Here is a 22,675-nt window from a genome sequence, read left to right on the forward strand (position 1 = left end):
TTTCCTCTCCGGCAACTGAGTTAGGAAGGGGCCTGTATCCATAGTGACTGGGTATTTTGATACACCATCCAATGTGTAAGAAATACAGTATCTGCACCATCCTTAACTTATTTGGGATAGGGGGCGGTATTTTGACGTCCAGATGAAAAGCGTGCCCAAAGTAAACTGCCTGCTACTCAGGCCCAGAAGCTAGGATATGCATATAATTGGTAGATTTGGATAGAAAACACCCTAAAGTTTCTAAAACTGTTAAAAATGTCTGTGAGTATAACAGAACTGAAATGGCAGGTGAAACCCCCGAGGACAAACCATTGAAATTTTTTTTTTGGGGGGGGGGGCCCCCCCAAAATTCGAAGAGAGCCCCCCCCCCAAAAAATCATCCTACCACTGATTTCAATGGCTGGCACTTTTATAATAGGGCAAAATCGTTCCCAATTGCAGTTCCTAGGGCTTCCACTAGATGTCAACAGTCTTTAGAGTTTCAGGCTGCTTTTTGGAAAAATGAGCCAGATATTGTAGTTTTTCTAGGTGGCTCCCATTTTGGCTGTAGTGTTTCCAAGAGCGTAAAAGAGAGCGCGTTCTTTGGTATTTTTCTCCGGTAAAGACAATAACGATTCTCCGTCTTAAATTGTATTGTTTATTTGCGTATTAGGGTACCTAAGGTTTGATTATAAACGTTGATGGACTTGTTTGGATAGGTTTATTGGTAACGTTTGGGATTCATTTTGTATGCATTTAAGGAGGGAAACCGAGTGGATTATTGACTGAAGCGCGCCAGCTAAACTGAGTTTTTATGGATATAAAGAAGGACTTTATCGAACAAAAGGACCATTTGTAATGTAACTGGGACCTTTTGGAGTGCCAACAGAAGAAGATCTTCAAAGGTAAGGCATATATTATATCGCTATTTCTGACTTTCGTGTCTGGTTGTCTGCTGGGCGCTGTCCTCAGATAATCGCATGGTTTGCTTTCGCCGTAAAGCCTTTTTGAAATCTGACATGGTGGTTGGATTAACAACATGTTAAGGTTTATTTTGATGTATTGCACTTGTGATTTCATGAAAGTTAAATATTTATAGTAATTTAATTTGAATTTGGCGCTCTGCAATTTCACCGGAAACGCTAGCGTCCCACTAATCCGCAAGAAGTTAAAGGGATATTCAATGTTTGCTTTTTTCTTTTTACCCATCGACCAATAGGTGCCCTTCTTTGCGAACCATTGGAAAACCTCCTTGGTCTTTGTGGTTGAATCTGTGCTTGAAATTCCCTGCTCGACTGAGGGACCTTACAGATAATTGTATGTGTGGGGTGCAGAGATCGGGTAGTCATTTAAAAATCATGTTAATCCTTAAGAGTCTAAGCCGGGTTTGGGTTCTATTAGCATATGGAATTGTTTTAGGATGGTCATACCAAGGATCATTTAGGTATTTGATTTTGCATTTTAGGACCCCTTTTTAGGATTCAAAAAATTAAACATTGAATGTGGCCTTACTGCTATTAGCCCATAGAAATGCATTGAATAACAGATACATACATGGAAAAACATTCATTCATGACTTGAGACATTCATTCAAACAGATCAAACATTTATAGAACTTCTACATTTAAGACAGGAGAAACAAATTGATTCAGAAGATAAAACATTTTAGTTACCATAAATTCCGGACTATAAGCCGCAACTTTTTTCCCAGGCTTTGAACATCGCGGCTTAAACAATGACGTGACTAATATATGGATTTTTCCCGCTGTCAATTTCTTTTTTCCAAAAAAAACACATTCTGTGACGTGCTCAGTTTTTTGGCGGCATGAAGCTTTCATTAGACCAATGAAATTGCCGTTAAGGTCAAACAACTTTTTTGTTTACTGTTTAGATTAAATCGAGCGCTCTCAAACTTCCCATCATTCTGATTACGGTAGTCATTTTGTCACCCTCATCATGGCAAAGACACAGCGAAATGCATATGATGCAGCTTTCAAGTTGAAGGCGATTGATCTGGCTGTTGGAAAAGGAAATAGAGCTGCTGCACGGGAGCTTGGTCTTAATGAGTCGATGATAAGACGTTGGAAACAGCAGCGTGAGGAATTGACTCAGTGCAAAAAGACAACTAAAGCTTACTGCAAATTTTATATTTTTTGTTACAAGCCGTGTTTTGTTAAAGCCTATTTATTTTTGTTACAAGCCGTGTTTCATTAAAGCCTATTTATTTTTGTTACAAGCTGTGTTTCGTTAAAGCCTGTGTAAAGTTCATTTGTTTCAATGTACCGGTAGGCACCTGCGGCTTATAGACATGTGCAGCTTATTTATGTTCAAAATAAGAAAAAAAAATTAAATTCAGTGGGTGCGGCTTATATTCAGGAACGCTTAATAGTCCGGAAATTACGGTACTTGTTTCTATTACTTTTTAGCATGTCAAGCTAGCACACAGAGTAGGCAGCTAGCTAGAAAGCAAACTTTGTAGCCATGGATTGTGCACCTCTCATCGTTTAGCTACAGTACTTACCTCCACAAATTCTGTTTACTTTGATATCTATACTGAATGAAGCACTTAAGGTGAACTCATGGGCACCTTTAACTTGTTCACTTAATTAAAGGGGGAAATTTGCCTTAAAATGTTTTGTGCAACTGACTTAAAGCTCAGCAAATGTCAAGGGAAAATATACTTCAGATATTTTGTGCAACTGGGCCCTGTCCTCTATCAGATATAAGAAAGATGAGGATTATTTATTTTTTTGACTCATATTTAACAATTTTTTTGGGGCACTAAATGACTTCTATATATACACTAGCATAAATGTTTTAAACTCGTACTGGGCTACCTTCAGACAAGTCTTAAGAGGCTTGTGGGCATCCTAGAGCAAAACAACCGTTGTGTTCGTGAGCGGTTTCCTTCCTTTCCAGCAACGGTGTTAGGAAGGGCACCTGTATCACCTTTCCATAGAGGGGTCATATTAGTGTGTAGCCCAAACTAAATCGGATGCTACAGACAGAAATTGGCAGATCGGCAGTACCGACTTCAGACAAGTCTAGTGAGGTTTGTGGGGGTTGTAGAGTATAACGGAGAACACCGTCGTTGTCGTGAGAGTCATCTTTCCATAGAGTGGTCGTATTAGTTTGTATGCCAAACCGTTTGGACAGTACAGACGCATTCGTGAGAAGACCAATTTTCGCGATATCTCATGGTCTGACAAACACGGCTGTAGCTGGCAACCTTCCACCGCAGACGCGGAAGTCCGCCATTAGCAGATACAGTGGATTGAGACGCAGCACATGCTAAAATACATATCTAGCTTAAACAGACGGGGTATTTTTTTATTATTATGCTAATTATATTTCCGCGGGGGTGCAGACATCGACTCTAGGGGGTTACTTAAACAGTAATATTACACACAGAGTGAGTCCAGGCAACTTTTATGTGACTTGTTAAGCACATCTTTACTCCTGAATTTATTTAGGTTTGCCATAACAAAGAGGTATTGACTCAAGACATTTCAGCTTTTCATTATTAATTTGTAAACATTTTTAAAACACAATTCCAGTTTCACATTACTGTTATCCAACAATTACTATTATTATTATTATTATTATTATATAAAAGCCCCTTAGATATTCTCACAGACCAGATTTGACCTAACGAAAAATTGACATGGAAAGCGTACATCTGTAAATCCCAAACTCTAAAAGTAATTGGAAAGGTAGACAAAAGGTACAGTAGTAATCAAGTGACATGTCCAAACTTTAATGGAGTGAAAATAGAATGAATATAAAAAGTCACAACTCCACAATTGATCATTAGTTTTGGTCTCAAATAACCACAGTCTTTAGAGCGCCAATGTAAAAAGCTGTTGTTGGATATAAATATGAACTTGATTGAACAAAACATGCATGTATTGTATAACCTCTAGAGGACCCCTTCGAGATAAAATCCCGTTAACGGGATTGGTTGGACAACAACCAGTGAGATAGCATGGCGCGAAAAAAAAAAATAATAACCTCAAAATTAAAATTCAAGTATTATACGGCATTTTAAAGATACTCTACTCGTTAATCCAATCACATTGTCCGATTTCAAAAAGGCTTTACGTTGAAAGCAAAACATTAGATTATTTTAGGATAGCACATTAGCAAAAACAAAAAGCAATTTTCCAAGCACGATAGCATCACAAAACCAGATATACAGCTAAAATGAAGCACTAACCTTTGTCAATCTTCATCAGATGACACTCCTAGGACATCATGTTAGACAATACATGCATTTTTTGTTCGATCAAGTTCATATTTATATCCAAAAACCCAATTTTTACATTGGCGCGTGACGTTCAAAAATGTTTTCTCCCCATAACTCCCGGTGAATAGGCACATACATTTACAGAAGAACTCATAAACGTTGACCAAATGTATAACAATTATTTAAAGAATTATAGATAATCTACTCCTTTATGCAACCACTTTGTCAGATTTCAAAATAACTTTACGGAAAAAGCACATTGTTCAATATTCTGAGTACAGAACTTAGCCTTCAATGCTAAGCTATACAGTTAGCCTACAACCACGGCGTCGACAAATCTCTAAAAATATGTTCGAAATATTTTCTTACCTTTGCTGATCTTCGGCGGAATGCACTCGGAAGGGCACCCACTTCCACAAAAAATGTTCATTTGTTCCGCAAAGTCCATCATTTATGTCCAAATATGTCCGTTTTGTTGACCCATCCAGAACACTTTACAATGCCATGTGGCGTGGATGCAAATCCATAGACGAAATGGTCAAAAGTTCCATTACCGTTTGTAGAAACACGTCAAACGATGTTTACAATCAATCCTTTAGGGTATTTTTTAACGTAAAATTGCGATAATTTTATAACCGGGCAATAGGTATTCATCCCAGAAGAAAAATAAAAAACAACGAAGCACGTGAACGCACGTCATATGACACCTGTCCTCAGACTGGCCAGTGATTGACTGAGCCACAATTTTCTGCCCGGTAACAGGTGACGGATGAAACCAGTTCCTAAAGATTGTTGACAGCCAATGGAAGAGTTAGGAGGTGCAACGTAAATCCTATGTCACTGTTGTTTTTCAAGGGATTCAAAAGAAAAACTACATTTCTAATTTCTCCCACTTCCTGATTCAATTTTTCTCAGGTTTTTGCCTGCCATATGAGTTCTGTTATACTCACAGACACCATTCAAACAGTTTTAGAAACTTCAGAGTGTTTTCTATCCAAATCTACTAATAATATGCATATTATATTTTCTGGGGCAGAGTAGTAACCTGTTTAAATTGGGTACGTTTTTCATCCGGCCGTGAAAATACTGCCCCCTAGCCCCAAGAGGATAACATAATATCCTAGGAGTGTCATCTGATGAAGATCATCAAAGGTTAGTGCTTCATTTAGCTGTGTTTTGGGGTTTTGTGACATATATGCTTGCTTGGAAAATGGCTGTGTGATTATTTTTGTCTATGTACTCTCCTAACATAATCTAATGTTTTGCTTTCGCTGTAAAGCCTTTTTGAAATCGGGCAATGTGGTTAGATTAACGAGAGTCTTATCTGTAAAATGGTGTAAAATAGTCGTATGTTTGAAAAATTGAAATTATTGCATTTTTGAGGTTTTTGTATTTCGCGACATGCGATTCCATTGGCTGTTGGCTAGGGGTTCCGCTAGCGGAACGCCTAGATGTAAGAAGTTAACCTAACCCCTCTGAATCAGAGAGGTGAGGGGGGATGCCTTAATCGAGGTCCACGTCTACGGCCCCCGGGGAACAGTGGGTTAAGTGCCTTCACCATGGGCAAAACAACATATTTTTACCTCGTCAGCTCGAAGATTCGATCCAGCAACCTTCCAGTTACAGGCCCAACGCTCTAACCCATGGTAAATGACTGTAATTAATACATTCATTCAATACACTGGAATACAAAAGAAGCCATCCACCCATGATGGACTATTAGCAGGACAATAGACTCCTCATTGCTCGTCTACTGTTGGTGTGAAAATCCTCCTAATTTGCAATGTATTCGATGCTTAAGTACTCTAAAGTTCTATATTTCTAACTCAAAACCTCAAGCAATCGCAAAATGTCAGATAAAGCATACAGTATACTGTACAGTATCTGTTCATCAACATCTTTATACTTCCGTTAATAAAATAAAAAGACTTCAAAACTACATTTTAGTTGTATTTCTCCCCCAGCTTCACAACCACAGGTAACACAGTTACCATTCAAAAACTAGCTGTTTATCTAAAAAAAGAAAAATGAATTTGCCACCAAAGAGAACAGACGAAATGGACAGTTTTCATCAAGAAAGCTTATTTTTATGGTGCTACCCATTCCAAAGTTAGACTGTAACCACCAGAGGCCTTGAAAATGACCCAGAGCTGAGAAGATCACCAAAACTAAAGGTATTTGGTTTCAGTGCATTTTCTGTATATAGCCTATAAATGTGTAGGCATACTGTGTAATAAAATCGATAATTGTGTACTAAAAACGTGAATGTGTTTTCGCAGAGCATACAACCATCCGTGGAGATCAGTGGACAAAGGGCTGGACAACGGGCCGCACCGGGGAAAAAACGCATGGTTCCCAAGAAAGCGATTTGTTTTGCTAGATTCTTAAAATGTTTTTCTGTACGTAGCATGTGTGTGTTGGAGTCACTTTTAATTCTTAATTGATCTACCGTTTCTATCATAGGCCACTGTAATCGATGGGGGCTCAGGGCGGTACAATTCTGCTCATCTGATGAAGGTGCACATGGATCAGATTCAAACTTTGAAGACCGAGATTGAGTCATTGAAGGCAGACCAGCAGAAAGAGAAACATTCTCTGAGGGCAGAGATATGGGCGACAGCTGATGCATTGGTCCAGAGCCAGGACGTATTGGCGGAGAGTCACTTGTCATTGACGGAGACAGAATACCAACTGGGATGGATCCCGAGGCAAATGTGGCAACCTCCGGGTGTTCATAAATAATACTGTGTCTCAGAAGTTTCTGTCCATGACTGATGCAACCCGAAAAAGCATTAAAGACAGAGTTAATGAGTACTTGAGGTCACAGAGAAAGTCTGGACATGGCCTGCTCTCCCTTATGTCAGGAATTAGGCACTTTACCATGTTTACTATAGGCTATGTTTACTTGTCAGACTGCACAGTAGCTTAATTTATTTCTCTCAAATTCAATAACATATTTCTACCACGGTGTGTTTTTGGCTGATGGCCAATATTAAATGCAGTCAAGTTAATTTGTGAATTCAATCTATGTATTGTTTAATTATTTAAGGGTCTCTGTGCTGGAGTTCTTTTAAGAATAAAGTAGGCTAATGAAGGCAACAAATTGTTGCTTACTGAAACTACCAAAGTCATCCAATTGTTACAATTGGATTTGAAGCTATAGCCTACCCGCGTGTGGTCAACTATTTCAGCACCGTTTCACGCTGCTCTGAGACAAGCAAGACTACTTAATAAACATATACATTTTAAAACAGTTTTTTTTATCGAATTCACTAAATAATATAAAACAGTGGTTATAGAGGGAGCAACCGGTCAGCATCTTAGGAGTAAATGTCAGTTGGCTTTTCATATCCGAGCATTCAGAGGTCAAGACAGCAATTTCGTGTGTAAGTGCGTGTGAGAGCGAGAGAGGATCGAAACACACACAGTAACGCGTTTTAATGAGTTCCGAGAGTCGATAAAGTTATCCAACAATTTGTTTAATAGCCCAGCTACCGCAGGTGTCAAATTGTTGCTTACAAATGGTTGCTTACTGGAACACCCAAAGTCATCCAATTGTTATAATAGGATTTGAAGCAATAGCCTACCCGCGTGTGGTCAACTATTTAAGCACCGTTTCGTGCTGCTCTGAGACAAGCATGGGGAGTGATAAATCAATGAGATTTTTATTTTCACTGAATCTCCGTTTGGGTATTGGTTAGCCTACAATTAGGGTGTGGAAATGTTAGGAATATTTTGCTCTTAGTAGCCTACTCCTGACCGGTCACGTTGCACAGCGCGTGTGTGCAACGTTCGAGGGTTTCATTTTTCTTGGAATCGAAACACCATAATAATCAAATTAATTAAGCTAGATTTCTTAAAATCAATCCCATATACTAGGTTCTTACAAAAAAAGGTTATAAATTCTCCAGTACAGCCAATATTAAAAACTGTCAAATGATTCTCAAAGATGCCCTCTGCTGGTCAAACTAGCACTAGCATTAATGGCAATAATGGCTGACACTTAAATAACGCGCCATAGAATTCTGCGGCAGCCTTCAAGGTGTGCTGCAGTATGACTCAACTTTTAAAGGAAGAACCACTGTATGCTGAGCACTTCTTGGCTGATTTTCCTTCATTCTGCGGTCCAACACATCATCATGAAACCATCTCAATTGGATTGAGGTCAGATGATTGTGGAGGCCAGGTCATCTGATGCAGCACTCCATCACTCTCCTTGGTCAAATAGCCCTTACACATCCTGGAGGTGTGTTGGGTCATAGCCTGTTGAAAAACAAATGATAGTACCACTAAGTGCTAAAAAAAAGTCCCACAAAAAAATCTGTCTTTCTGCCCATGAACAAGGCAGTTAACCCACTGTTCCCTGGTAGGCCATCATTGTAAATAAGAAATTGTTCTTAACGGACTTGCCTAGTTAAATAAAGGTTAAATAAAATTAAAATGTGAAAACCAGATGGGATGGCGTATCGCTGTAGAATGCTGTGGTAGCCATGCTGGTTAAGTGTGCCTTGAATTCTAAATAAATCACAGACAGTGTCACCAGCAAAGCACCCCCACACCTCCTCCTCCATGCTTCACGGTGGGAACCACACATGCAGAGATCATCCGTTCATCTACTCTGCGTCTCACAAAGACACGGCGGTTGGAACCAAAAATCTAAAATTTGGACTAATCAGACCAAAGGACAGATTTCCACCGGTCTAATGTCCATTGCTCGTGTTTCTTGGCCCAAGCAAGTCTCTTCTTATTATTGGTGTCCTTTAGTAATGGTTTCTTTTCAGCAACTCGACCATGAAGGCCTGATTCACGCAGTCTCCTCTGAACAGTTGATGTTGAGATGTGTCTGTTACTTGAACTCTGTGAAACATTTATTTGGGATGGAATTTTTTAGGCTGATCTAAACCACTGTGAAACATCTTTTCCATAACCCAAAATATTTTATTGTTATCTGTTTGAAGCTGGTGTACAAAACTGAATTCAAAAACAAAACTTTAAAATGAATAGCATAGAAATAGCGCTCATAGAACACATCTACCGCTTCTTAGACTTGCTTTCAATGAGAATGACAGATCTATAACTAACATTTCTATGTGCATTTTGTCGGGGCGCCAAAAAAGTTACATATGGCAGTTAATTCAAAGTTTTTAATTAAGCATTGTTTTGTGTATCAATTCATAAACAATGTGCCATGGAATTGGAAAATTTAAAAGCTCTTCCCAGCTATTTTGCAACCTGTATGGCACAACTGTCAACATTTTGGTTTCTATTGATGAAAAAACAACAACTTTGGTTTTTAATATAGGGCAGACCTACTTTCTCCCCTTTTCACTTGCCTCCTCCATTTCTGTGGTAATGCTGCAATTAGTTGGTTATAACTTTGGATCGATCAAACATTCCCATATATGTTTGATAGCTATTCACAATAACAGTCAAGATAATCACAATTTTTTCAAAATGTTTCCATATGGTTTCTTCATAAATCAGTATATTTGAGATTATAATATTTCATCTGACCATTTTATTGGTATACTACGCGGTAATGTAAAAGTTGTGTATTTTAACAACCCAATACGTAATATGGTACACTTAACATAATTAGGTTTTAGTCCAGATCGGCTATAGAAATGATCTAGGTTGCCAAATGAGTTTGTGCAAGAATCCAGAATGCAGATTTAAGAAAAACTAGAGTCATTGACACTTTTTAAGCCCTGGATTTCTAACCACTTGATATTATTATTATTATTGCTGGATCTGATTTTAATAGCCAACATTTCGATGGCCATAACAAACATATATGGAGACAGTGGACAACCGTTGAATACCTTCTGAGAAGTAACCATTTTTTACATCTGAGGTTCCTATACATAACTTACACCAAAATTTAAATAGTCCAGGCATTTATATATAAATTCTTGTCATACTTTATCAAAGGCCTTTTCAAAATCTGCTATGAAGACCAGGCCTGGTTTCTTCAATGTTACATTGTTTTCTATTGTTTCAAGTAATTGTCTTATATTATCTCCAATGTATTGTCCATGTAAAAAACCTGTTTGATCTGGATGAATAATATCCGACAAAAACTAATTATTTGTGCTATGCATTTTCCATCACAATATTGAAGAGTAAGGGGTCTTTTTATTTGCTATCCTAGCTTGATGATCCTCTCTTCAGCTCCTCTAGACACTGGGGTTGTGAGCAGGAGGATGGTGATGTGTTTTCTAGTGAGCCAGACAGTGGCTGCATGTAATTCATGAAACCTGTTTGTTAAACACCTTGCTAAAAGTAGCTAGCAACTTTTAAAGAACCTGCATAAATATATACATTGTGCTTCCACGTGACAGTGGAACCAGGCTCAACCACATTTCTCTAGTCAGTTGTTCTACAACTAAACATTTTAAAACTTTGGTCTCGCATCATCTCTCCTTATGTCAGCTGTTTGATCTGCACTGGGCATAAGCTTCTCTATTGAGCATGCATTTTAGTCCAAGCTAAATCTGGCCCTAGATCTTGTCAATCGCAATTCATTGGACATTGGATCGCTTTAACTATTCTCAGACAAAACGTATGGCAGCTTAAAGGTAGTTGTACCCCAGACTTGACTGAATCATAAATGTTAATAAATGTCCCCTCGATGTATGTAAAGTAGAAAGGCTTAGAAAGTCAGTGTTTGGCAGAACTGACTAACTGACCTGGACCATGGACTTCTCCTCCTCACACACCTGGTTGGGAGCTGAGTCCTCCTTTCCCTCTTCCTCCACACTCTCGATCAGATCCGACTCCTATCCAAAACAGGGAGGATACACAGTTAGACATATCAGCTAGCACACATACAAACATACCAGTCATCTAGGACACAAACCACAAAGTCAGCTAGCACACACAGACATATAGACAATTAGCAGATTGTCCATATATGGAGATACAGTGCCTTCAGAAAGTAGTCGCACACCTCGACTTATTCCAATTTGTTGTGTTACAGCCTGAATTTAAAAAGAGAATTGTGTCACTGGCCTAAACATAATACCCCATAATGTCAAAGTGGAAGACATTTTTCAAATTAATTAAAAAGTGAAATGTCTTGAGTCAGTAAGTATTAAATCCCTTTGCTATGGCAAGCCTAAATAAGTTAAGGAGTAAAAATGTGCTTAACAAGTCACATAATAAGTTGCATGGAGTCACTGTGTGCAATAGGGTTTAACATTCATTCTGAATGACTACCTTCTCTCTATACCCCAATCGAGCAGTGAATTTCAAACACTGATTCAACTACAATGACCAGGGATGTTTCACAACGCCTCGCAAAGAAGTGCACCTAATGGTAGATGGGTCAACAACAAAAAAGTCGACATTAAAAATATCTTTGAGCATGGTGAAGTTATTAATTACACTTTGGATGGTGTCTGGGGTAGGGGACAGTATTTTGACATCCGGATGAAAAGTATGCCCAAAGTAAACTGCCTGTTACTCAGGCCCAGAAGCTAGGATATGCATATAACTGGTAGATTTGGATACAAAACACTCTAAAGTTTCTAAAACTGTTAAAATAATGTCTGTGAGTATAACAGAACTGATATGGCAGGCAAAACCCCGAGGACAAACCACCTCAAAAAAAGAAAATTCAGCTTACCACTTTTTTCAATGGCTATTACTTTAATTATAAGGCCAAGTCCTCCCAGATTGCAGTTCCTATGGCTTCCACTAGATGTCAACAGTCTTTAGAAAGAGTATCAGGCTGGTTTTTGGAAAAATGACCCAGAAATTGTAGTTTTTCTAGGTGGCTCCCATTTTGGCTGTAGTGTTTCCAAGTGCGTGGAAGAAAGCGCGCTCTTTGGTATTTTTCTCCGGTAAAGACAATAACAATTCTGTCTTAAATTTGATCATTTATTTGCGTATTAGGATACCTAAGGTTTGATTATAAACATTGTATGACTTGTTTGGAAAAGTTTATTAGTAACGTTTGGGATTCATTTTGTATGCATTTTGATGGAGGGAAAATGGGTGGATTATTGACTGAAGCGCGCCAGCTAAACTGAGTTTTTATGGATATAAAGAAGGACATTATTGAACAAAAGGGCCATTTGTGATGTAACTGGGACCTTTTGGAGTGCCAACAGAAGATGATCATCAAAAGGTAAGGCATTTTTTATATCGCTATTTCTGACTTTTGTGTCGCACCTGCCTGGTTGAAATAAGATTTTCATGTGTTTGTATGCGGGGCGCTGTCACCTTTCAGCAGGACAAAAACCTAAACACAAGGCCGCAAATACACTGGAGTTGCTTACCAAGACGACATTGAATGTTCCTGAGTGTTTTGACTTATATCAGCTTGAAAATCTATGGAAAGACTTGATCAACAACCAACTTGACAGAGCTTGAGGAATTCTAAAAATAAAGTGAAAATATTGTACAATCCAGGTGTGGAAAGCTCGTAGAGACTTACCCAGAAAGACTTACAGCTGTAATCGCTGCCAAAGGTGCTTCTAACATGAATTGACACAGGGGGTTGAATACTTCAAATCAAATCAAAGTGTATTAGTCACGTGCGCCAAATACAACAGGTGTAGACCTAACAGGGAATGTGCACCAGCTGTTGTTTACAAATATGCGCATACCGCCCCCCCTCGTCTTACCGGAGTGTGCTGTTCTATCTAGCCAGTGCAGCGTATATCCTGCTAGCTGAATATCCATGTCATCATTCAGTCACGATTCCGTGACATTAAAAGTTACAGTTTTTGATGTCCTGTTCGGAGGATATTCGTAATCGTACCTCGTCTAATTTATTGTCCAATGATTGTACTTTGGCGAGTAATATTGACGGTAACGTCAGATTTCCCACTCGCCTTCTGCGGATCCTTACGAGGCACCCCACTCTGTGTCCTCTGTACCTGCGTCTATTTCTCTTGCCAATAACGGAATGTTGGCCTTGTCGGGTGTTCGCAGCATATCCTGTGCGTCCTGCATGTTGAAGAAAAAAAATCTGTGTCTAATCCAAGGTGAGTGACTGTCCTAATATCCAGAAGCTATTTTCTGCCGTAAGATACGGTGGCAGAAACATTATGTACAAAATAAATTACAAATAACGCAAAAAAATTAGTTAGGCGCCCGTAAAACTGCTGCCATTTCTTCCGGCACCAATACTTGTGGTAAATTACCTGTGGTAAATTCAATTGATTGTACATTATTTGAAAAGGCACACACCTGTCTATGTAAGGTAGAAGGAATTGTCCTTAGAGCTCCAAGACAGGTTTGTGTCAAGGCACAGATCTAGGGAAGGGTACTAAAAAATATCTGCAGGATTGAAGGTCCCCAAGAATACAATGGCCTCCATCATTCTTAAAATGGAAGAAGTCTGGAACCACCAAGACTCTCCCTAGAGCTGGCCGCCCAGCCAAACTGCGCAATAGGGGGCGACGGGCCTTGGTCAGGGAGGTGACCAAGAACCTGATGGTCAGGGAGGTGACCAAGAACCCGAGAACCCGAGGTGACCAAGAACAGAGTTCCTCTGTTGAGATGGGAGAACCTTACAGAAGGACAACCATCTCTGCAACACTCCACCAAGCAGGCCTTTATGGTTAAAGGCACATGACAGCCTGCTTGGAGTTATCCAAAAGCCACCTTAAGGACTCTCAGACCATGAGAAACAAGATGTTCTGGTCTGATGAAACCAAGATTGAACTCTTTGGCCTGAATGCCAAGTGTCACGTCTGGAGGAAACCTGGCACCATCCCTACGGTGAAGTATGGTGGTGGCAGCATTATGCTGTGGGGACGTTTTTTCAGTGGCAGGCACTGGGAGACTAGTCAGGATCAATGAAAAGATGAAAAGAGCAAAGTACAGACAGACCCTTGATGAAAACCTGCTCCAGAGTGCTCAGGACCTCCGACTGAGGGCAAAGTCTCACCTCCCAACAGGACATCGACCCTAAGCACACAGCCAAGACAATGCATGAGTGGCTTCAGGACAAGTCTCTGAATGTCCTTCAGTGACCCAGCCAAAGCCCGGACTTGAACCTGATCGATCATCTCTGGAGAGACCTGAGAATAGCTGTGCAGTGAAGCGCCCCAGCCAACCTGACTGAGCTTGAGAGGATCTGCAGAAAAGACTGCGAGAAACTCCCAAAATACAGGTGTGCCAAGCTTGTAGCGTCATACCCAAGAAGACTCGAGGCTGTAATCGCTGCCAAAAGTGCATCAACAAAGCAACGAGTAAAGGGTCTGAATACTTATGTAAATGTGATTTCCATTTTTAATACATTTACAAACATTTCTAAAATCTGTTTTTGCTTGGTCATTATGGGGTATTGTGTGTAGATTGAGGGAAAACATGTTTTTTAAATTCATTTTAGAATAAGGCTGTAATGTAACAAAATGCGGGAAAAGAAAAGGGGTCAATTCTTTCCAAATGCACTGTATGTAATCAAGATATATTTCCTTTTTCATATACACTACCGTTCAACAGTTTGGGGTCACTAAGAAATGTCCTTGTTTTTGAAAGAAAAGCAACTTTTTGTCCATTAAAATAACATCAAATTGATCAGAAATACAGTGTAGACATTGTTAATGTTGTAAATGACTATTGTAGCTGGAAACGACAGATGTTTTATGCAATATCGACATAGGCGTACAGAGGCCCATTATTAGCAACTATAACTCCTGTGTTCCAATGGCACCTTGTGTTAGCTAATCCAAGTTTATCATTTTAAAAGGCTAATGGATCATTAGAAAACCCTTTTGCAATTATGTTAGCACAGCTGAAAACTGTTGTGTGATTAAAGAAGCAATAAAACTGGCCTTCTTTAGACTAGTTGAGTATCTGGAGCATCAGCATTTGTGGGTTCGACTACAGGCACAAAAACAGCCAGAAACAAAGACTTTCTTCTGAAACTCGTCAGTCTATTCTTGTTCTGAGAAATTAAGGCTATTCCATGCGAGAAATTGCCAAGAAACTCATACAACACTGTGCATTACTCCCTTCACAGAACAGCGCAAACTGTCTCTAACCAGATTTGAAAGGAGTGGGAGGCCCCCGGTGCACAACTGAGCAAGAGGACAAGTACATTAGAGTGTTTAGTTTGAGAAACAGACACCTCACAAGTCCTCAACTGGCAGATTCATTAAATAGTACCCGCATAAAAACAGTCTCAACGTCAACAGTAAAGATGTGACTCCGAGATTTTGGCCTTCTAGGCAGAGTTGCAAAGAAAAAGCCATATCTCAGACATATCTCTGCCAATAAAAATAAAAGATTAAGATGGGCAAAAGAACACAGACACTGGACAGAGGAACGCTGCCTAGAAGGCCAGCATCCCGGAGTCACCTCTTCACTGTTGACGTTGAGACAATAGTCATTTACAACATTAACAAGGTCTACACTGTATTTCTGATCAATTTGATGTTATTTTAATGCTTTAATTGCTTTTCTTTAAAAAACAAGGACATTTCTAAGTGACCCCAAACTTATATATACTGAAATCAAACTGTCCACTTAGGAAGCAACACTGTTTGACAATACATTTCACATGCTGTTGTGCAAATGGAATAGACAACAGGTGGAAATTATAGGCAATTAGCAAGACACCCCCAATAAAGGAGTGGTTCTGCAGGTGGTAACCACAGACCACTTCTCAGTTCCTATGCTTCCTGGCTGATGTTTTGGTCACTTTTGAATGCTGGCGGTGCTTTCACTCTAGTGGTAGTATGAGACGGAGTCTACAACCCACACAAGTGGCTCAGGTAGTGCAGCTCATCCAGGATGGCACATCAATGCGAGCTGTGGCAAGAAGGTTTGCTGTGTCTGTCAGCGTAGTGTCCAGAGCATGGAGGCGCTACCAGGAGACAGGCCAGTACATCAGCAGATGTGGAGGAGGCCGTAGGAGGGCAACAACCCAGCAGCAGGATCGCTACCTCCGCCTTTGTGCAAGGAGGAGCAGGAGAAGCACTGCCAGAGCCCTGCAAAATGACCTCCAGCAGGCCACAAATGTGCATGTGTCTGCTCAAACGGTCAGAAACAGACTCCATGAGGGTGGTATGAGGGCCCGACGTCCACAGGTGGGGGTTGTGCTTACAGCCCAACACCGTGCAGGACGTTTGGCATTTGCCAGAGAACACCAAGATTGGCAAATTCGCCACTGGCGCCCTGTGCTCTTCACAGATGAAAGCAGGTTCACACTGAGCACGTGACAGACGTGACAGTCTGGAGACGCCGTGGAGAACGTTCTGCTGCCTGCAACATCCTCCAGCATGGTGGGTCAGTCATGGTGTGGGGTGGCATTTCTTTGGGGGGCCGCACAGCCCCCCATGTGCTCGCCAGAGGTAGCCTGACTGCCATTAGGTACCGAGATGAGATCCTCAGACCCCTTATGAGACCATATGCTGGTGCGGTTGGCCCTGGGTTCCTCCTAATGCAAGACAATGCTAGACCTCATGTGGCTGGAGTGTGTCAGCAGTTCCTGCAAGAGGAAGGCATTGATGCTATGGACTGGCCGGCCCGTTCCCCAGACCTGAATCCAATTGAGCACATCTGGGACATCATGTCTGGCTCCATCCACCAACGCCACGTTGCGCCACAGACTGTCCAGGAGTTGGCGGATGCTTTAGTCCAGGTTTGGGAGGAGATCCCTCAGGAGACCATCCGCCACCTCATCAGGAGCATGCCCAGGCGTTGTAGGGAGGTCATACAGGCACGTGGAGGCTACACACACTACTGAGCCTCATTTTGACTTGTTTTAAGGACATTACATCAAAGTTGGATCAGCCTGTAGTGTGGTTTTCCACTTTAATTTTGAGTGTGACTCCAAATCCAGACCTCTATGGGTTGATAAATTGGATTTCCATTGATTATTTTTGTGTAATTTTGTTGTCAGCACATTCAACTATGTAAAGAAAAAAGTATTTAATAAGGTTATTTCATTCATTCAGATCTAGGATGTGTTATTTTAGTGTTCCCTTTATTTTTTTGAGCAGTGTATATATTTTTTTTTACAAAATGTTAGAATCTTTATTCCACTTTGACAGAGTATTTTGTGTAGATCATTGACAAAAAATTACAATACATTTTAACCCCACCTTGTAAGAACAAAATATGTCAAGGGGTGACAATAGTTTCTGAAGCCACTGTACATCATTTTTAAATGAAAGAAGGTGTAGGAAGAGTCTTGGTGGTTTCAAACTTCTTCCATTTAAGAATGATGGAGGCCACTGTGTTCTTGGCAAACTTCAGTGCTGCAGACATTTTTTGGCAGCCTTCTCCAGATCTGTGCCGAGACACAGTCCTGTGTTGGAGCTTTACGGACAATTCCTTCGACCTTGGTTTTTGCTCTGACATGCACTGTCAACTGTGGGACCTTATATAGACAGGTGTGTGCCTTTCCAAATCATGTCCAATCAATTGAATTTACTATAGGTGGACTCCTCCAATCAAACTCTACAAACCTCTCAAGGATGATCGATGGAAGCAGGATGCACCTGAGATCAATTTCGAGACTCATCGCAAAGGGTCTGAATACTCGTGTAAATAAGGTATCAGTTTGTTTTTAATAAATATGCAAACATTTTGAAAAAAACTTTTCGCTTTGTTATTATGGGGTATTGTGTGTAGATCGATGAGGATTTGTATTTATTTAATCAAGTTTAGAATAAGGCTGTAACGTAACAAAATGTGGAAAAAGTGAAGTGGTCTGAATACTTTCCGAAAGGCATTGTATGTACATACCTACCTCAATTATCTCGTACCCCTGCACATAGGTACTGGTACCACTTGCATATGGCCAAGTTATCGTTACTCAATGTGTATCTATGATGTGTTTTACTTTTCTCTCTTACTACTTCTCTATTTTCTCTCGCTCTGCATAGTTAGGAAGGTCCCGTAAGCATTTCACTGTTAGTCCACACCTGTTGTTTACAAAGCATGTGACAAATAACATTTGATTTGACAACCAATGTAATTTGCTGGGTAATAATTATCAAATGGGCTGTAGAAAATTGTGTTTTACCAGTGGAGCTGTGTAGGCTACCGTAGTGGACACAACTCACATCTTGCTGATTGCACATCTAACTGGGTCATACTCACAAAACTGTCAAAGAAATTAAATAATCTAAAGTGTCATTTTTCACAAAATGGCATCTTGAATCACTGAGATTAGGAGCTGAGTTGACCTATTCCATATTATATTTTTGATCAGATATTATGCATTTTACCAACATCTACCAAAAAGTATCATTACCATAACAGTCCAAAAAAGTTAAATATTTCTAATATGTTTATTTTTTACATCGCTCCCCTAATGAAAAGGCCTGAGTTAAACATAACACAGATTTCTTTTTTTTTTTTTTTCGAAAAGAATTATACAATTATAATAAAACATAATCTGACTTTATCAGTTTGAGCTTTTTTTTTTAAAGGCGGTGTTTGAGAATAAGAACATAATTCTGAAGGCATTTAAGCATATAAATTAACTTAACGTGTGCTCATCTAAGGAGTACGGGTGGGTAAATAAAACTATAGACAGTAATTAAAAAGCCAAACTGGTTCCTACATCAATACCGGTATATAGTAAAATAAAGTATACTGCTCAGCCCTAGAAAAATTCAGATAAAAAGTATGGGGACAAAAACATAAACTGCCCCCCCCTAATCTGATCGTGGTAGACGCACACACGCGCGCACGGTCAGCTCCATCAGTATCAGATATTAATTTAGAATGGAAAATGAATGTGTTCATTCAACATTTGTTAGTGCATTGCATCGATTCATTCCACTAACCAAATCCCTTCAAGCTAAAAGTATTGTATCGAAGCCCATGTATCTAGATGTGTATTGAATCATGCTTGTAAGGAGAGCTGCACATTCCTACTCACCACACTGCTGTGGTCCGAGTCGTCCCGTACTAGGACAAGCGAGTCGGGGGATGATTCCGGAGACACCTGAGGCTCTGCCTCTGCTTCAGTCTCAGCCTCGGTCTCTTTCAGTTCCTCTATGGGTGCCGAATCTGTGGTCTGCTGGCGAGGCTCGTTAGGTGTCTGTTCCTCCTCTGCGGTCCCTCCTTTCTGGGAGAACTCCTCATCTGGTGCCCCATTCCCATCCTCTGGAGGCTGGCACTCGGACTGACCCTCTGTATCCTCAGACTGTCTCTCCTGCTGGGCAGCTTTCAGGGCGGCCGAGAGCACCTGCACTTGGGCTGGGAGACACATACGGAAAGACAGACAAAGACACAAATTCATGGTCTGGAATACACAGGTCAAATGTACACACTATTAAAAGTGGAACTGACAGCTACTTTGCAGATAGAGGACAAACAGACAATCATAATATTAGGCAAAACTATAAAATTCCCAGTTTATGCTACAAAACCAACTTCATAAGAGGTAATAAAATAGGTTATATTTGACAAAAATTTCAAATGAGGTAAAATAATGCATTGTTGGCAGAATAGATGGATGCAGTTCAACACATGATTAATATAGTTAATTCGCCAATACTTTTCTTGGTTGTCCAACAAATATTGCTATCAGGTTGTAAATCACAGCTAGCCTAGTCCATTTTTTGCTGCCTCCAGCCCTTCGAGATGCACTGTTTTAGTTTCAATGAGTCAATGTTTTGCACAAAAACGGACATATGTACCTAAGGCTGGAAATGTCAATACAATCAAACTAGCAAGGGGATTGACCACAAGTTAATCATATGGCAAATAGGCTAGTTTAATCAATTTATGTATCTATTTATTTAGCAAGCTAGAAACACAGAGCCTAACGTTAGCTAGCTAAGCTAGTGAGTGGGTAAGTGGTCGACTTTATCCCCCATATTGTTTTTCGGTGGCTAAAGCTAGAGATGCAAGTGTTATTTGGTTAGCTGGTGTGACAACCCTCCCACTCTGTCAGTCAAATTCTCTCTTTGCTCTTGTTTTCCTTAATAGGATGTCGGTGGGCGGAGCTGGGAGGATCGTCAGCGAAATGGGACACACCTGGGCTCAGGTGTGCCGCGTGGATAAATACATCTATCCCCCATTCATTGAGGAGACACTCCACGCAGACACACTGTTATTTTTGGTTGTGGCAGTTTGTGGCTTGTTTGTTTTGGCACCTCACAACACCCCTCCTTATCACCAACTATGCACACAACCACTCATTTACACTACTGATTACACACATCATTGTATGTAGTTTACTTCAGTTAATAAATATTTTTGTTATTCCTTGATCTCCTTGTCTCCCTCTGTGTTATGGGCTACGAGCCAGTTCGTGACAAGTCAAATCAAATCAAATTTATTTGTCACATACACATGGTGAGCAGGTGTTAATGCAACTGTAGTGAAATGCTTGTGCTTCTACTTCCGACCATGCAGTAATATCTAACAAGTAATAACAATTTCACAACAACTACCTTATACACACAAGTGTAAAGGAATTAATAAGAATATGTACATACAAATATATAAATGAGTGATGGCCGAAAGGCATAGGCAAGATGCAGTGGATGGTATAGAGTACAGTATATACATATGAGATGAGTAATGTAGGGTATGTAAACATTAAAGTGGCATTGTTTAAAGTGGCTAGTGATACATTTAATTACATCAAGATGCAGTAGATGGTATAGCGTACAGTATATACATATGAGATGAGTAATGTAGGGTACGTAAACATGATATAATATAAAGTGGCTAGTGATAAATTGATTACATAACTTTTTCCGTTATTAAAGTGGCTGGAGTTGAGTCAGTATGTTGGTAGCAGCCACTCAATGTTAGTGATGGCTGTTTAACAGTCTGATGGCCTTGAGATAGAAGCTGTTTTTCAGTCTCTCGGTCCCCGCTTTGATGCACCTGTACTGACCTCGCCTTCTGGATGTTAGCGGGGTGAACAGGCAGTGGCTCGGGTGGTTGTTGTCCTTGATGATCTTTTTGGCCTTCCTGTGACATCGGGTGGTGTAGGTGTCCTGGAGGGCAGTTAGTTTGCACCCTTGGTGATGCGTTGTGCAGACCTCACTACCCTCTGGAGAGCCTTCCAGTTATGGGCGGAGCAGCTGTCGTACCAGGCCGTGATACAGCCCGACAGGATGCTCTCGATTGTGCATCTGTAAAAGTTTGTGTTTTTGGTGACAAGCCGAATTTCTTCAGCCTCCTGAGGTTGAAGAGGTGCTGCTGCGCCTTCTTCACCACGCTGTCTGTGTGGGTGGACCATTTCAGTTTGTCCGTGATGTGTACGCCGAGGAACTTAAAACTCTCCACCCTCTCCACTACTGTCCCATCAATGTAGATAGGGGGCTGCTCCCTCTGCTGTTTCCTGAAGTCCACGATCATCTCCTTTGTTTTGGGGGCTCATTATAAGATTATAAGGTTGGTTCCTAGACATTTTGGTGGATAGTATTTTGTTGCATTATGATGGGTTAATGCTATTTGGGATGTGCATTGGTTGGTATTCACTGCATAGTCTTAAGTGTTCGGTATAGTGCCTTGGAGACATAGCAGTGACTTTGGTAATCCGGTTACATCTTCAAATGGTGCGTTGCATGAAAAAGTATGCCAGTAGGCTTAATACTAGTGTTAAGCTAACTGGTAAGTGTATTTTGTTTGGGAGAAAAACTGGAGTTAGGTGCTTTGTTTGCATCTTTTATTTTTTTTTTGAGTTGCGCTGTTTGGTAGGCCCAGTGTTGGTTGCCTTTGTTAAAATTTCCACTGCGGTGGATGGCTGGTTGTGTGCTACGTTGGAAGAGTGTAACATTGGTTAGTTTTCAGGCCCCTGCCCAGGCTGGAAACTCTTGCTCTACCTGCAATCGTCTGTGTACCTCAGTGGGAGATTTGGGTAGCGTAGTGCCATTTGCTACCCGGAGCTAGAGCCTTACTTTTCCGCTATTAGGCTTAGTGACAGGTTTCACTTTAGAATACGTTGGGCATGGTTATGTTATTTTTGTGTGGTGTCCATGGACTGAGCAGTTGTCTCGGGGGCACATCTGTGGCTTGGGGGAATCCGCCAGCGTGCTGTTTTTTTCCCCCATGCCAGCGGGGTACAGTGTGTAATTACCCACCACGAATCCGCACGAAGACTAGGGTTGAGTTGTTGTAGGATTTGGGGAAGCTCCTTATGTATCATATTTCTCCTGTGGTGCCCAGCGTGATTGGCATTTCTCTTGTTGTGGTCTGGTGTGCTCAGCAGAGGGGAAGAGCGAGATTATTTTTAGTAGTTACTTGTGACTATGGCGTCTAGTTCATTTGCGTTCCAACAGCAGAACTGTTATAATAATGTACTAAAACAGCTGTTGAAGATCGCTGAACACTACCAGGTTGAAATTAGTGAGAAACGTCAAAAAAATAATAATATGTTAGGTTGCTATTGAAGGCCAATCTGATGGAGAGTGGTATACAAGAAGTTACCACTGGGGCAGCCTCTGCCGAGGACACGCCACCTTTTGTTACAAGGTCCGCTCCGACTGTTAGCACTAGTACTCTTTTTAACAG

General features: G+C 40.6%; 1 protein-coding gene across 3 annotated transcripts in view; it reads right to left on the reverse strand.

The window, feature by feature from the left end:
- Nucleotides 1-22,675, reverse strand: part of LOC106565070 (serine/threonine-protein phosphatase 4 regulatory subunit 1) — a 53,152-nt gene that overhangs the window by 17,269 nt on the left and 13,208 nt on the right. For 2 of the 3 annotated variants that reach the window (XM_045691390.1, XM_014131696.2), the window contains exons 12-13: nt 19,080-19,399; nt 10,915-11,004 (exon numbers count right to left, since the gene is read on the reverse strand). In XM_045691390.1, coding sequence (XP_045547346.1) covers nt 10,915-11,004; nt 19,080-19,399 — 410 coding nt within the window. The remainder of the gene's footprint in view (nt 1-10,914; nt 11,005-19,079; nt 19,400-22,675) is intronic. The other variant, XM_045691391.1, reaches the window with a different exon arrangement.

Source organism: Salmo salar, chromosome ssa12 (assembly GCF_905237065.1).
Source record: "Salmo salar chromosome ssa12, Ssal_v3.1, whole genome shotgun sequence".
In the NCBI taxonomy this organism is placed as follows: domain Eukaryota; kingdom Metazoa; phylum Chordata; class Actinopteri; order Salmoniformes; family Salmonidae; genus Salmo; species Salmo salar.